Raw genomic sequence first — 16334 nt, 5'->3', positions numbered from 1 at the left:
TCACTCTCAGTCTTAGCAGTCCATTGCATACTTGTATCTTTTTTGACATGGCTTTAGTGTATGACAAAAGAGCAAATACTAAAATCAAGGATTTTGACTTTTTGTTGTCGAAGGTTAACAGATACTAAGCTAAAATTAATGGAAATGACAACTTGCACTGAGTGAACATAATGTTGTTTTCTTTATTGCTACCTTGTTATGGCTCTGCTCCAACTGTGGTTGTGAATAACAACCATCTAAACCAGAAGAGTAAACTATCATTTTAGTTCCTGAATGTGTAAAGCGTTATCACATTAGTGTTTAAAAGTAATAAAATTCAAAATAAGTTTCTATGTTGTCACTTTAGTCCCAAAACTCAACTACTTATTGTCATTTTAGTCTTTAAAAGTATGTTAATATGAACACTTAAGTCACAGGTTTTCTGAATTTTTGGACTAAAGTGAGTGATGGATTGCACTTTCAGAAATCCTTTTTTGAGTTTTATTACTTTTAGGGACTATAGTGACAACGCTTCAACACATCCGATGACCAAATTGGCTATTTAGCCAAAGCAAAATTTAGAAAGCATAAATACTTCTCTTTCAAGCATAGTACTGTCTCAAAACACGGGTCATAGTGTGAACTCAGTCAATGGATCTATGTATATTGAAAAGCTTGTGTAGTGCTACTGCTAGTGTGAACTCAGTTAACATATCTGTGTGTTACTAGAAAAGTTTTTACTTCCTCTATAAGTAAGTTGTTTAGAGAGCTGTCCTATTTAGCTCTCCAAGTTCTAATGATGCTTCTGTATTTTTTAAACTAGACTGTGTTGCTTGAATAAGTTTTTTTTTTAGATAAACGTTAATTTTTTAGTTTCGTTAGAAATGTCAGTTGAGAGATTTAAACCTGTGACCTCTTTCTCTTTCCTTCTCTTTTCATTCTTTCCAAACAACTGGACTAACCTTATATCACTCTGTTGCTTGGATAAATTGAGTTGGAGAATTCTCTAAAGATGAAGTTTGGTCCTGAGCAGGTGGAAGAGGTAGAACTAGCTTAATTATTTGATAGGGATTATTCTTGCTTTCAAGAGAGGTCGGAATGATTTTTTTATCCTTGTCTACTAAAATTACCCATATAGTTGGCTTGCTCTTGGGAATATGGTCTCTCTCATCTCATGGCATTATATAGGCAAGTTTAGGAATATTAAAAAGTGACACAAAATGTATTTTAGATTGCCAAAATTACTTTGTTTTCCATGTCAATGCAGTTAGTAATGGAGTTAGAGATGAGGGACGAAAGCCATATTTCTTTTATATGAAGAACTAATTTCTTCAATTTAAAAGTACAAGCACCAAGACCAAATATATTACTGAAACATCAGCGGTTTCAAAAGCATGCCCTATACGCTATCAATGGGTTTAAAATGTTGCCTAATATTAATTGGCAAGGATTGTCAACATTTATAAAATTGTTGACAAGTCTATATTTAGGCAACAATTTTCTAACCTTTAGCGTGCTGGGCATTACTTAAAGTACAAAATGTTGTAGTGTTTATTGGTTTATTATTACTCATTAATTTACATGTGGATCAAAGTGCATTTATTGTTAGTTATTTTCACCTTCAGCATTAACTTCCCCAAACCAGTTGATTGTGCAGAGATCTTTGGAATTTCGTTGCGATTAATCTATAACATAAAGACATTTTAATTCTTACATTCAATGTATAGAAAAACTAATCTCATTGTTTATAACTTTGATAGTCTATTAGATGATTATTTTTATCTTTAAAAAGTAAATTATGAGTCATAAACTATGTTTTAATATTCACTCAAATAAATAAAGACATATCTACCCTAATTTTGAGTGGATTGATAACAAAAGAATAAAAAAAGAGATTTTGAGTGGATTGATAAGACAAGAATAAAAAGATAGATGGAAAAAAATAATAAATATGATAATGATTAAATATAGAAATAAGAAAATGAGATATAAAGAAATTTCATGTATAATTGTAATTTTTCTTTTTATAATGGGATGTATGTCCTTGAAAAAATAGGCGATTTCGTTGATCTTATGGTGAAATACAGTCGTTTGTAATGACAACAATTTAATATATGGTTCTCATTGATTTATGATGTCAACTCCCACATAACTTTACATGTATATTCTAATTCAATTAATAAACACAAGGGCATGGATGAATTAATATGAACTTATCATAATTAAATTAACAAGTGATTTTAAGTTCGATTTCTATATATACAATCGAGTTAAATATTTAAAGGGAGAATTGATTGCTCATAGTGGTTCTACATGTTTCAAACAAGGATTGCTTCCTTCAGAGAATATATGTGGTCAAACAAAAACAAAAAGCCTAACAACAATTTTTTTTACCCGTTTAACTTTTTAATCATTATTGCTCCAATAAGTTCTTAGACAATTCATGACCCAACTTGGCATTCCAGAACACTTATATAAATCGCCATACACTACAAATAACTCCCATCTACACAAACACTCTTCTCTTAAGCTTTGGTAGTTAACTAATATTTACAAGTAATTAACTAGTTGAGGATTATGGTTTCCAAAAATGTCTCCCCTTTTCCTCACACTGAACCTCCTCTTCTTTCCACTTGTCTCTGCTCGTGGGCCATGCCCTGGTCCAAACTCAAACTCAAACCCAAACCCAAAGCCTAAGCCCAGGCCCAGACCCAGGCCCATCAACCTTTCAGATGGTTCTAACACTTCAGAAGCCTCTTCTTGCCCACGTGAAGAACTCAAACTAAGCATATGCGCCAATTTGCTACGCAGCACTAGTTACTCCTTGCTGCAGCCTCATCGCGGGCCTAGTTGATTTTGAAGCTGCAGTGTGCCTCTGTACTCTCCTCAGACAAAACATTTTGGGCATCAACCTTAACAATGGTATTCAACTCTCTTATCAACATTTGCTCAAGGGAAGTCCCACGTGACTTTATATGTTAATTTTTATTATGGAGAAATTATTATATGATCCCAGATCATCATATCATGATCCTAATTACTTTTCATGTAACATATATAATTATAAATTGACTAAATATATTTTTAATTCTTAATAAATACTCAAATTTTATGTTGGTTTTTCAATAATTTTTTTATTGAATCCTTACTCTATGATAAAAAAATATTTGTTATTAGTATTTTTCAAGACAACTAATAACAAATGAGAAAATTTATGAGAGCGTTAATTGATCAAAGAATTAAAAAAAAATGTCAAGGATAATTAAAGGAATTATAAGACTCTAAAAGTGACCATAATATTGGTTGGGATCATGGTGATGGTGATGCTGCAGCATGTAATAATTTGTCGTCATCATGGCCTATAAACAACATATTGTATAACATTGTATCTACTAGTATTGCCTCTGTATGTGTTTGCTGTTCTGGCGTTTATACCATTTTCTTTTCTTCTATTGATCAGTGTGTGATTCTTGTACGTGCATGGATGGTTAACTTCTCGTGTTTCTTAGAGCATACCTCACGTTAAGTTACATGAGGTTGCTCTAATATTCCCCAATAAATTCTGTTTTTTCATAAGGTATATTGTTCCTTGTTCAACACTTATATATATAATCCAAATTGAGACGGCAGGATTACTGATGACATCTAAAACACTAATATTTAATTTCTAAATCAATTTATCCCAACTCATACACTTCTAATAAGTTAATGTAAATTGATGATACTTTTTTGATTCAGTGGAATGTAAATTGATGATATGAAAAGGCATTCTTCAAATAGATAAACTGTCAATTTATTCATTAATTAATATCTCTATTGATTAATAAAATTTTAAAGTCCCAGCATTATTAATTTAAGATTACATTGGAAATTATTAATTATATATATTTTGTGTTTGCAATATATATGCTTTTCTGTTCTGAATATTGAAAAGAAAAGAGAAAAAGAAGAGTAGAAAAAGAAATTAAAGTGCAATTAATTGCAGTTACACCCAGTGAAATTTAATTTCACCCCCCTTCCCCCCTAACATTCCTGACCCTACGAAAATCTCTCTCTAATTTATGTAAACAATATAACAGCGTGTACGCAAGCTTCCCATTAATACCTACTTCTCCAAATTTCTCATACTCATATAAGAACTATGGAAAAATAAAGTCAAAGTAATTACAAAAGAGGGAAGGGTATCAAATGTAATTCTGTTTAGGAGACATATGGGTATAATTTGCTGAAAAGATGGATAGAAAAATAAAGTTAATTAGAAAATGAAACAAATTAAAGAGACAAAGAAAACAAAGAAAAAGGAATTTTTTTTAATGTTAACCGCTATAGTGAAATTTTATTAGTTTTTATTTAATTTAATATTTAATAATTACTATATTTATATATCTACTTATTAATTTTAAAGATTTATTATCAGTCATTGTACTTAAGTTAATAAATATTGGTAAAATATATTAGTTACGTAACACAAGTCGATCGGGAAATCACGAACGTTGGTGGATTATAAACATTAACACATGTAAACCGGGGCTAGGTTTGGTCACAATAGGAGTGTTTGTGTGAAGGAGGTTTTCATTCCAAAAGTCTGTCTTCGGTTTGTGTTAAAGAATGTATAAAGGCTACGACACCATAACAAAATTGGTGATTTGACAAAAATAAAATGGCAAAATTATAAATTTGATCCTCGATCCAATTTTGGATTTGGTATCTCAGTAATTTAATTCACGAATTTGGTTCTCTATTTTGTAAAATCGTGTAATGTTGGTCCCCAAAGTCACAATTAGACGTTGACCGTTAGTTGTCTGTCACGTGTCACGTTCTTATCGGATGATAACTGTTACATGTCATGTTTTCTGATTGGATGTCAACTCCAGGAAAGATAAAATGCATTACTGTTTTCATTGATCAACCTGACAGTCATCATCTAATAAGAATGTAACATGTGACAGTCAACATCATTTGTTAACGATTAACGTCTGGTTTGAGGGATCAATGTTGCACGATTTTATAAAATAGGAGAACCAAATTCGTGAATTAAATTATTGGGGACCAAATCCAAAACTGAAATATAAATCGATGACCAAATTTATAATTTAAAAAAAAAATAGACGTCATAGTCTTATATATCATATAGGGTGTTGATGTGACATAGTCTAATAATTTTTGCTTTATATTAGATAAATGATACTGTCGGAAGTTAAGTTTAGAAAAAAAAAAAAAAAAAAACTAGTCTCTCACAATTAGTGGGTGAAACAAAAAAAAAAAAATTAAAACTCATTCTTTGGAATTTTATTACAAAGCATATCATTTCTTAATTTTATCAATCTATTTTACTGTCATTTATTTAATAGAAATTTGTTAATCATTATGTTGTCTAAACCCAATGATTAACAAAATTGTACTTATACGCTAGTGTAATTTTCTAAAAACAATATTTTTTCACTGACGAGTGAAGATATCTTCAATTTGACTAGTTTGAAGTGCCAAACTTAGTGACTCAGAAGAAGCTTCAGTAGACCGACTTTTAGATTCCACTCCCCTCTTCTCATGACGCATGAAATGAAACACATGTTTTGTGGTCCCAGAATGCGTAAATTATGCCAACAATGGTGGTAGTGGCATGGGAAAAGAAAAGCAGAAGATTAATCATATGATTTTATTTTTTCTGAATAGATTAATCATATATGATCGATACTGCGTGTGTCAACTCGTTAACTTGAATATCTAAAAACTAAATGCGAATAAAATAAAGTCCGCAGCAGTTAGTTAAACCGTCAAATTAAATTTTCATTCCTCTAACATATTATATTAGTATTTATGATTTCTTTTATTAGTAAGAATTGGAGAGAGTCACTGAAATTTACAATAACTTTAACTGTCTGAGTTAAACTGTATCGGTTATATTTATTATTAAAAATTAACTAAACATCAAAATGAACGAAACTGCATTGTCCCTCTTATACACGGCATTCACACACATTAGGAGAAAATAAGATAAAAACAACTAAAATTCTATATTGCATTGTAAATAATTAATTGGAGAGCATTGCTACTTTCTTCTTCTAGCTTTTCTTTTCCTTAATTTTGTTCCCTTCGCCCCCTTAACAGATTTGAAAAATATATACACGATATTTAAAATAAAAAAGAAAAGAGTACAGCATACTATATAAATATATAGTTGCTTTGATAATTGACAATATATATTATATGTGGAACACATACATAATAGTAATAACGGGTTTATGGAAAAGGCAAATTAAAGCATCATATATGAATCAATATTCAATGTGTCTCAGCGAGGCACTGAAGAATGTTCACCTGCATTTGCAAACAGCTTACATAGCTTTGTAGCTCAGTCACCATTTGTTCACTACACATCTCTTCTCCACCAGGTATCAACCTTCTTAGGCTCTTCAATTGGCCCTTGATGACTTCATCTTCATCACCACCACCATCATCATCTTCTCTCAAACCCCTTTTCATTTCAGACATTTCCTTGCACTTGTTATTAGACTTCAAACTAGGGTTTGAAGAGAAATTACTCAATGGCACCATTTCATAGTTTTGGCCACAAACCCTTGATGGTGAACCTTCCCCAAAGCTAGTGGTGTCACAATCTACATTGACTCTATTCCTTTGAAGCTTCACACTTAAAGCATTGCTCCATGCATACCCTTGGGCTGAGCGCACCATTGCCATGTCCACTTCATACTTGACAACATTCTGAATATTGTCATCATCACATGAATGAACACTATGTTGTTCTGCTGAAGTGCTTGATCTTTCCTTGATCTTCATCAATGCTGGCACCAAACAATTCATGTAGTTTCTTGCAAACGCTGCTTGTTCCACTTTAGTTGGTTCAAGTGAGTATACACGTCTCCTTTTAGCTGGTTGACCCTCCATGAAATAATCCAAACAAGAACAATCTAAGAAAGAAGTGTATAAGGATGAGAAAAGGAAGAAGACCAAGAACAAGAATTGTGAGTGATAATAGAAGTTAAAAGGGTGCAAAATATGCAAAGTAAAGCAAGGGGGGGTATAGTGAAAGTGGGGGGAGAGAACAATGAAAGAGGAAGTGGTTGTTTTTGTCAGCTATGTTGAGGAGAAAGAAGAAGGCAAAAACAAGCTTTTAGGGGGAATGGTGTGGGTTGAGGAGAAGTTAGTGTTGAAGATAGTTCAAGTTATAGGGAAGTGAAGTTCACTAGCAAATAAAATTTTAATTTTTTCCTTGACATGAGGAGGCCCCATGTAATTGAATAATTGGAGTGATAAGGAAACTGGATTATAATAATTACTAGGCGAAGCAAGTATGGACGCACGCACACGCACAAAAAGAAGACCACAGGCCTAGAAAACGAGTTTCTGTGGGAGAGTGATTATAGGGAGAGTCAGTGTGCACAGGCACGTACAACACAAAGATATGAGCGTGTAATGTGTACGTGTATGGCCAATAAATGTTGGTACAATTGTAGGTATCTCATTCACAAGAATGTGAGCTGAAATCTTATTCTTGACGTGAAACTTTTCTTCTTGATAGATTTTTGTTTGCATTCTAATTTGACTATTAAGGCATGTTATGACATCCTAATAAATTTTTGAGACCCAAGTCACTCACTCTGTTTGGATCAACTTTTAGTTCTATCAAATTTAATATCAAAATCAAGTTTTGCACTTCAAAATAAATAGTTGCTTCAAGTACTTTTTTCAATTTTCTATCATAATTTTGGGGATATGAATTTATTTAAGATATATAGTATTCAAACACAATATTAATTTTTCCATAGCTAATATTAGTTGTTAATTTTTATTAAAATATTAGTGGAAAAATTCAAATTCATCATCTTTTCTCTTTTAATCTTAAGCTCCAAGTGAAAAGAAATAGAATTAATAAAAGTAAATTAAGATGAAAATTTTGAACAAAAATATAAAAATATAAAGTAAAATATAAAAATGTGAATATCATCTTATTCTATTATTTTATTTTTTTGCTATCTTTCAATTCAAACTAACAAATTCTTGATTGTTTTTTTTCTGATCACCATGTCAAATTTATAACCCCAAAACAATCAGTTTAGTTAACTAAACTGATTGTAACAAAAGAAAATGTGTACGTGTGGGTGCAAAATAGTGGAAGTGGTCTATTTTGAATGGCACATGGCCTCACATGCATGTTGCTTTTCACAACTACCCACAGAACGGAGTCTCTCCCATGTGCCACTAGAAAACAAAAACACCAAAACCCCACTATGAATGCACCTCACATGACTCCAACTCCTTTAAGTGGTACTCTTTCTCTTTGCACTTCCAGGGTCTCCCCTACTTACAAGTTTTTCCCCTTCTCATTTCAAATCAACCAGCTCATCCTACTCCTACTACTCACTCCTTTTCCCCTCCTCTCTCTATGCGTTTTTCTTTTAATTAATTACCCTAGCCTCTTATCAATTTGTAGTTTTTTGTTGGGTATATTTATGAATTAAAAAATATATAATTCCACACTTTTTGGGGTGAGCAGAGTACACAACTTGGATGAAACAAAGGAATAAAAAAAAAGGAAGCTAAAGGATGAATATATGAGGAGTCATGACGTGATAAAAAAAAGAAATAGAAATAAAGAAAAAATGTTAAATAAGTATAAAATTTTGATTTTATTTTTTATACATTATTAGTATGATTTTTTTATATTATCTAAATTTAAAATAATTATTATAATTAAGTTAACAAATTTATTATGTATGATGGTATAATTTGTTATTGAATGATAATATGAAATTTGATATTTTTTATGAAAAAAATATTGAGAAAAAATCATAATTATTTTGAATTTAATATACTAGTTTATATGAATTGTCAATAAATGCACCATTGTATATATGAAATCTGAATTTGACTTTTATGATGGAAGATGTATTGTCAAAGGAAAGGAGAGCAAGTATATATGATTATTGGTTAAGAAAAGTAGCATACTTTGAACTTATGATTAAATTAAATACATATATAACATGTACAAATATATAATCATATATAATAAATTATAATTTATTAAAATTAATTTTATTAATTTCTAAATAATAATAACTAGATTTATTCCTCCAAGTTAGTTATGTATTTATTGAGAAGTGAAATTCATGAAAGCTTCACCATTAGTGACCCGAATCCAAGGTAAACTTAGCAACATATATGGTATATTCTGACAAGATAGATGTATGTGACAGCTAGCTATAGTTCCCATAAATTGCACACATTAAGAAAGTAAGGATTTTGAACGGTTAAACAAAATCCAAACTGAATTGGTCCTACTCTAGTAGGATGATCAGAGGGCAACGATGATAAACCTAGAGTTTTGTAAACAAAGTCAAAAACTTGTCTCCATTGAGAAAAAGTGAAAAGAGGAAAAAAGGTTCATCATCAGGTAGCTTGATAACTTAATCAAATTTGACCTTCATGCTTGGTAATATAATCACTCCTCCTACGAGAGCCCCACCTGATTTATTATTGTTTACTTCAAATAACTAAAATAATATTACAACAAATTAAAGAATAAAAAATAAATTAAAAAATGATCATTCATTCAACCTAAAAAAAAATGGAAGATCATGAAGAAAGTTAGCTCAGAGTCCTTTTGCTTTCAGAGGAGATCCTGGACATTGTAGTTTCCAAGTCTGAGGCAAAACTAAATGCCAACCACCCTTTGGACATTTGTGGGACAACTATGCATGTGCAGAGGGAGTCTCAGAATTCAGAATTCAGATTATTAACATAAAGTACGGTTCTCATTCTCACAGTTAATAATTATTAATAGTGAAATTATTCTACCTGATGATGCAGAAACAGAATGGCTAAGAATTGTATATGAATTTCACATTGTCATGTGTCATATATATATATATTACATCTCATATATAGGGGTGACATAATCAACCGTATTTTATTGAGTAGGGCCTGTTGCCATGTCAAAGTTCAAAAGCAAGACTGCAATTAGCCTTTGCAGGAAAGAAATCAGGTATTAACATAAATTGAATGTTGGAATAGTACTACAGAGCAATTGAATTGAGGAGTCACACACAATTAATGGGTTAGTGAAATTTTGTCAGGGAGTTTGATTGAATGGTCTTTGATGGGTGTATGTGTTTGTGAGGGATGCAGGAATAGACAACACAAATGCATGATGGTGCCTTGTGATAAAATCATGTATACATTATCAGGGGGGAAAATAAATAAGAACATCAAAGAAAAGACTGACAGAAAGACATAGCAAGAAAGGCTTATTATTTTTCCTTCATAGAAAATAGAATTAAAATGGAAACAAGATTTAATTATATATGTAGGTTTCTCAAATGGGGTGTACGCTTTGATTTCACCTTAATTTATATAGTCAGTTTTCTTGTCTCTTCAATTATTTTTGTACCAGCTCAAACAATTTGGATCCCTCCCTATCTTGAATAATAACATGTAAGATGATATGATCAGAGAGAAATACACAAGTGAAGGAAATAGTAGATTCTTAAACTAATCATGATGATCCTTCTCTCTTGTAGCTTTGACCATACATTGTACAGGGGAGATCCAAATTGAAGTCAAAGGTAATCTTTAACACTAGCTAGCACATTAATTGTTTATTTTTTTCTCATAATTCCATGAATTCGTCACCTCATCTCAAACATTTTTTTAAGAGCACGCAAATCTTTCACAGAATGCAATTCTATTCAAGTCAAATAAAAATGATTCAAACAATAAAATTTTCGCTCCGACTATTTTATACAATTATATATCTAAAATTTGAACTCAAAATCACTTATTAAAGCAATCTTGTATTAGTTGATCCACATGTTCAATAACACAGCTTCTCAAACTCTATGAGCCAATGGTGTAACCCGAATTACATCATGTTGGAAATAAGATAAAAAAAAAGTACTTTTTAGTCAAAAGTAATTTTGCCAAAAAATCAAAACTTTTACTTTTATTTTCATCTGTTGAATTTATATTAAAATACGCATACAACATTTCTAACTTTAATCTAAACATCCACTTAATCTTAGAAGCAAACAATTCCCACTAATTAAAAACTAGCTAAAGTAAGTAATCACCAATTAACAAATGAATATGCAGCCAGCTAGGATATTTTTGAACTAGCTAGAGGGATTAAGAAGATATGGTTGGATTTTGAGGGACAACACATGGGGGACATTACTCACGTAGTTGGTTTTTGTAATTTAGCCTAATTTGGGAGCATAGTGGGAACAGTGACATCTCTTGCAAAGTTGTACATGTTGCACATCTTTGGTGGGAACAGTTCCAGCAAATTGTAGCTCAACTCAAACTCAGGAAGACCCTAATAGAATGGTAGCCCTAGCTCTCCATACGATAAGCACAGAATACTCACGGCACCCAATTTTTTATGGTCACAAAGCTGTCTGTACGGACACGAGCCCTTTTTTCTGGGTGGAAGAGAGTGAGATTGACAACGCCCTTACTTTGTCACTACCTGATGTGAGAGGCCAGAAAACAAAGCAAGGTAATTTCGCTCTCCTCACACACACACACACGCACCCTTCGTTTGCTAATGACTTCACATTCAGCTAACAGCTGGTTTGAGTGGCGCATGTGCAACACCACCTTCAATATCTAGAATTTGACATTTGTCATGGCTCCATTGATTCATCACCTAGTTAACTATATATGGCGTGGCTGGATCATATATAATTGTTTCTATGAGACTACTAGTATACTTGGACTGGACAAGATTAATTAATTGACGATAAATTGATTAAATTAGGCTCTTTTTAGAAACTTATTTTTAAAAGGGGTTGTTTTGAAATTTTTTCTAGGGGGTTTGTTTCTGGAGGGAACTTGCCAATGTGGCAGAAACTGATGGACTCGCAAGTGGAGTTGGCGAGTTGCTGTCCACGTGGCGGATCCCGCCATTTGTACTGGCGAAATGTTTTTTTACGGAAAATTTTTTTAAACTTCAAACGGGTATAACTTTTGCTAAGAATGTCTGTTTGAGGTCCATAATATGTCAAAATGTTCAAAATTGAATGAAGAATTCCTTAACAAATAACCAAAGGGGATTTGGTCAATTCATTTTTTCAAAAAACGCGTCTAAGTAACTCAAAAATAGGATTTAAGATTAAAAAATGGGTGGTTGAATCTTAATCCCTATAAGTTGTATTTTTAAAAACTAATTTGACATCAAGTTACAAAGTTCAAAGATCAATTTATCATTAAATTATTCATAGGATCAATCCATTGCACCTTTTACATATTCGAAGTCTAAATTTAAACTCCTCATCTTTTAGAGATGAATTTGTCACTACTTCATTTCTTAAAATCTAAAATGGATATTTATCCTTAAATCTAATACATGTATATTTTGGAATTTGCGGCTTCTAAGGGTAACCTTGCACTTTAAATGGTAAAGTGTAGCTATCTTTGATTATATTAATAATCCAGATTTCTCCGCATAATTTAAAATGACCACATAAATATTTTTACATAATACTACAATATATGTATAAAAAAAAACTGCACTGCATGTTTTCCTGGTCAAAGATACGAAGAACACTGCACGCACCACACATACGCTTCTCTTCGCTGCTACTTCATTTGGTCGTTAAAAATTTAAAAATTGAATCGCATGCAGCTCTCTGTCACTTGAAATCATATACAGTTGTGACTCTCCATTCGCATGTAGCTGTGCCCTTTTGGGAATTTCAGGCCTTTCACGTCTGTCTCAGGCCATTTTAAAACCCATCATCCGTGTGTAAGATTGAGCCATGTGTGCCTCTTCTGCAAACCAAAATAAAAAACCTAGATGACGAACGTGAATTGTGGGGAAGGAGTGTAAAGGTTTTCTTTGTTTTTTGTTTTTTTTTTGTAATTTTATTTTAACTCGATCTATATGTTTATTTTGAAAAATATAAATCTAGGTATCAATCTTAAATGATATGAAAGATTTGGACCATTAATATCATCAAAGGTTAAGATAGACGCACTTTACCCTCTAAAGTGCAAGGTGCACTTTAGAGGACTCTAAATATATATAACGAATTTGCTTCTTCAATTGGAAGCCCTACTGGATGTGGATGACGCTCCATCATACATAAGAAACAGTTGACTTTGAACCCTAACCCCATAGCATCACTTTGCTATATAATTATTCAAGGCCAATTACTGCTTTACTGTGTCATCTTTATCAATTATTCATCAAAGAGAAGGAAGAAGACAAAGAATAGAACTAAGGCTTAAGTTGAAAAGCTTGCAAATCCAGAAGAACTAAAGCTGGTATTCATGTATTTGCCATATCACACTTTCCTCCTTTCTCATTATTTCAGCTTGTTGTGTAGATATATATCAAATATCAAATTTTTGTTTCATAATATATCCCATGATTTTTCTACTTCATTTCTAACTTTTTATTTTATTTTTATTTTTTATGTTTCCTTTGCTCTTACCTACCATGTGGCTCATACATATTCCGAAGTAGAGACAAATTAAGAAGATCCACTACTGTGTACTTGTTCCAATTAATCCAACAACACCATGTCTTGAGTTTTTTTTTTTTGGAATTCAATGTATTGTATTTCTTTCTCCCTTGTTTATTTCAATATTATCAGAAGGGTGTAGAGGAAAAATCCATGTCAGTAAACACCACTCCTAAGATAAAGTATGATGTCTTCGTTAGCTTCAGGGGCAAGGACATACGTGACGGGTTTCTTAGCCATTTGATTGAGGCTTTTAAAAGAAACCAAATAAATGCTTATGTAGATTATAAACTTGAGAGGGGAGAAGAAATATGGCCATCAATTGTTCAACAATTGAACGATCATTCATTTCGTTGATCATATTCTCGCAAGACAATGTTTCTTCTCATTGGTATTTAGAAGAACTTGTGACGATATTATAATGCAGAGATAACTATGAGCGGATTGTAATCCCTGTTTTCTACAAAATGGTGCCCACAAATGTATGACATCAATAGGGGAGTTACGAAAATGTATTTGTTGAGCATGAAAGAGGATACAAAAGCATGGTGCAAAGCTGGAGACAGGCTCTGAATAAATGTGCTCACTTGTCAGGAATTGAGTCATTACAATTTCAGTAAGCTCTTGTTTCTCCATCAACATTCAATGTTTTCTAACTGTTATATATACATATTCTATGTATTTTACCATATATAACGAGGCTGATTAAGTTGCAAAATGATGTAACCTTATTTTAACAACAACAACAACAACAACGCCTTATCCCACTAGGTGGGGTCGGCTACATGGATCAACTTCCGCCATAATGTTCTATCAAGTATCATACTTCTATCCAAATCATTAAGTTCGAGATCCTTTTTGATAACCTCTCTTATAGTCTTTTTGGGTCTTCCTCTGCCTCGAATTGTTTGCCTTCTCTCCATCTGGTCTACTCTCTTCACTACAGAGTCTACCGGTCTTCTCTCTACATGCCCAAACCACCTAAGTCTATTTTCCACCATCTTCTCTACAATAGGCGCTACTCCAACCCTCTCTCTAATAGCTTCGTTTCTAATTTTATCCTGTCGAGTCTTACCACACATCCACCGCAACATCCTCATCTCCGCTACACCTACTTTATTCTCATGTTGGCTCTTGACCGCCCAACATTCTGTTCCGTACAAAATCGCTGGTCTTACCGCAGTCCGATAAAACTTTTCCTTTAGCTTGATCAGTACCTTTGCATCACATAACACCCCCGATGCTTTTCTCCATTTCATCCATCCTGCTTGAATGCGATGATTCACATCCCCTTCAATTTTTCCATCATCCTGTATTACAGACCCAAGATATTTAAACCGTGTGACTTGAGGGATAATATGGTCTCCTATTTTCACCTCTGAGTTAGAAACCCTCCTTCTTTTGTTGAACTTACATTCCATATACTCCGATTTGCTTCTGCTTAGGCGAAAACCATGTGTTTCTAGAGCTCGTCTCCAAGTTTCCAACCTCTCATTCAACTCCTCCCTCGACTCTCCAAGGAGGACTATGTCATCTGCAAAAAGCATGCATCTCGAAGCTATCTCTTGAATTTGTTCTGTGAGGACATCCAAAATTAAGGTAAAAAGGTAGGGGTTAAGGGTTGACCCTTGATGCAAACCAATTGTGATGGAAAAATCGTCTGACTCTCCACCCTGTATCCTAACACTAGTCGATACCCTATCATACGCTTATTAGTTATTATTTTTGCCAAATCCACACTATGCTGAAATCTTGATGGGACCAACCATTCTTTGTTGGTCCATTCAATTTAGTCGTTAAATTACAGCCAATCAATACATCTACGAAGGCCTTATATTTATTTTTTAGTACCTGACTTTTAAGGAATCGCCACTAAGAAGAAAGGAAAAAAAGAAGGAAATTTTCCAACATGCATCTTGATAATTTTGGATTGGGCAGCAGAATAATTGTCACAACTAGACATGAGCAAGTGCTTAAGGCTAACAAAGTCTTTAAGACATACCAACTTAGACAATTCAGTTATGATAAAGCACTTGAACTTTTCAATTTGGATGCCTTTAACCAAAGTGATCATCAAAGGGAGTACAGTGAACTATCACAAAGGGTGGTCGGTTACGCCCATGGCATTCCATTAATTCTAAAAAGTTTTGGCTCGTCTTTTTCGTGGAAAAAATAAGGAAGAATGGGAGAGTATGCTAGACAAACTTAAAAATTTTACTCCATTAGAGGTATATCAAGTGATGAAACTGATTTACGATGGTCTAGATCACAAAGAGCAAACGCGTTTCTTTCACACATCGAATATAATGATGAATGTGGGAGAGCTAAAATCTTTATCGAAATATAATGAAAGTGATACTTAGTGTTTTATGGGTTAGAAAGATTGAAAGATAAAGCTCTTATAACTTTTTCTGAGGATAATTATGTATCTATGCATGGTACTTTACAAGAAATGGCGTGGGAGATTGTTTGGAGAGTCTAGCATACCTGGAATTATGTAAATTTTTTAAAATAAAAAAGATTTTTCCTAACAAAATTTGCTTTCAAGGTATATATATTTTTAGCACATGTTTCAAATAAAATTGATATGGAAGAGGTGAGATTCAACTTTTTCGAATTTGATGGAAAGTTTTAATTAAATATATGAAAAAAGTGTCCTTATTAGTTCACCCAATATACTTATATCAACTTTTGAAACATTTTCATATTAAATATAATAAATAATTAAATTTAAGAATAGAAAGCATTCATAAATATTCTTAGTATGTATTCTTATTATGATTATAAATTGACTTAAATATATATATGGCTTAGGTTTCTCATAAATGATTCGTTTTTGTTTTGGCTTTCTAATAAAAAAAATTTGTTATA

The 16334-nt window shown here is 32.5% G+C and overlaps 1 protein-coding gene and 1 pseudogene across 1 annotated transcript; one reads left to right on the top strand and one right to left on the bottom strand.

Moving 5' to 3' along the window:
- Window positions 1–6112: 6112 nt before the first annotated feature.
- Window positions 6113–7137, bottom strand: LOC100527269 (uncharacterized). Its single transcript, NM_001250369.2, has one exon. It carries the CDS (start codon window positions 6883–6885, stop codon window positions 6262–6264), a length of 624 nt encoding a protein of 207 aa, NP_001237298.2. The 5' UTR covers window positions 6886–7137; the 3' UTR covers window positions 6113–6261.
- A 5571-nt stretch (window positions 7138–12708) lies between these two features.
- On the top strand, window positions 12709–14083 carry LOC112997808 (disease resistance protein RLM3-like; annotated as a pseudogene).
- The last annotated feature ends 2251 nt before the right edge of the window (window positions 14084–16334 follow it).

Source organism: Glycine max, chromosome 9 (assembly GCF_000004515.6).
Source record: "Glycine max cultivar Williams 82 chromosome 9, Glycine_max_v4.0, whole genome shotgun sequence".
In the NCBI taxonomy this organism is placed as follows: domain Eukaryota; kingdom Viridiplantae; phylum Streptophyta; class Magnoliopsida; order Fabales; family Fabaceae; genus Glycine; species Glycine max.
Note: the sequence above shows the minus strand (reverse complement) of the source record. Positions and strands in the feature narration are given on the sequence as shown.

What these genes read in the sequence shown, in the direction of transcription:
- LOC100527269 (NM_001250369.2), bottom strand. Translation starts at nt 6,885, where the DNA reads ATGGAGGGTCAACCAGCTAAAAGGAGACGTGTATACTCACTTGAACCA.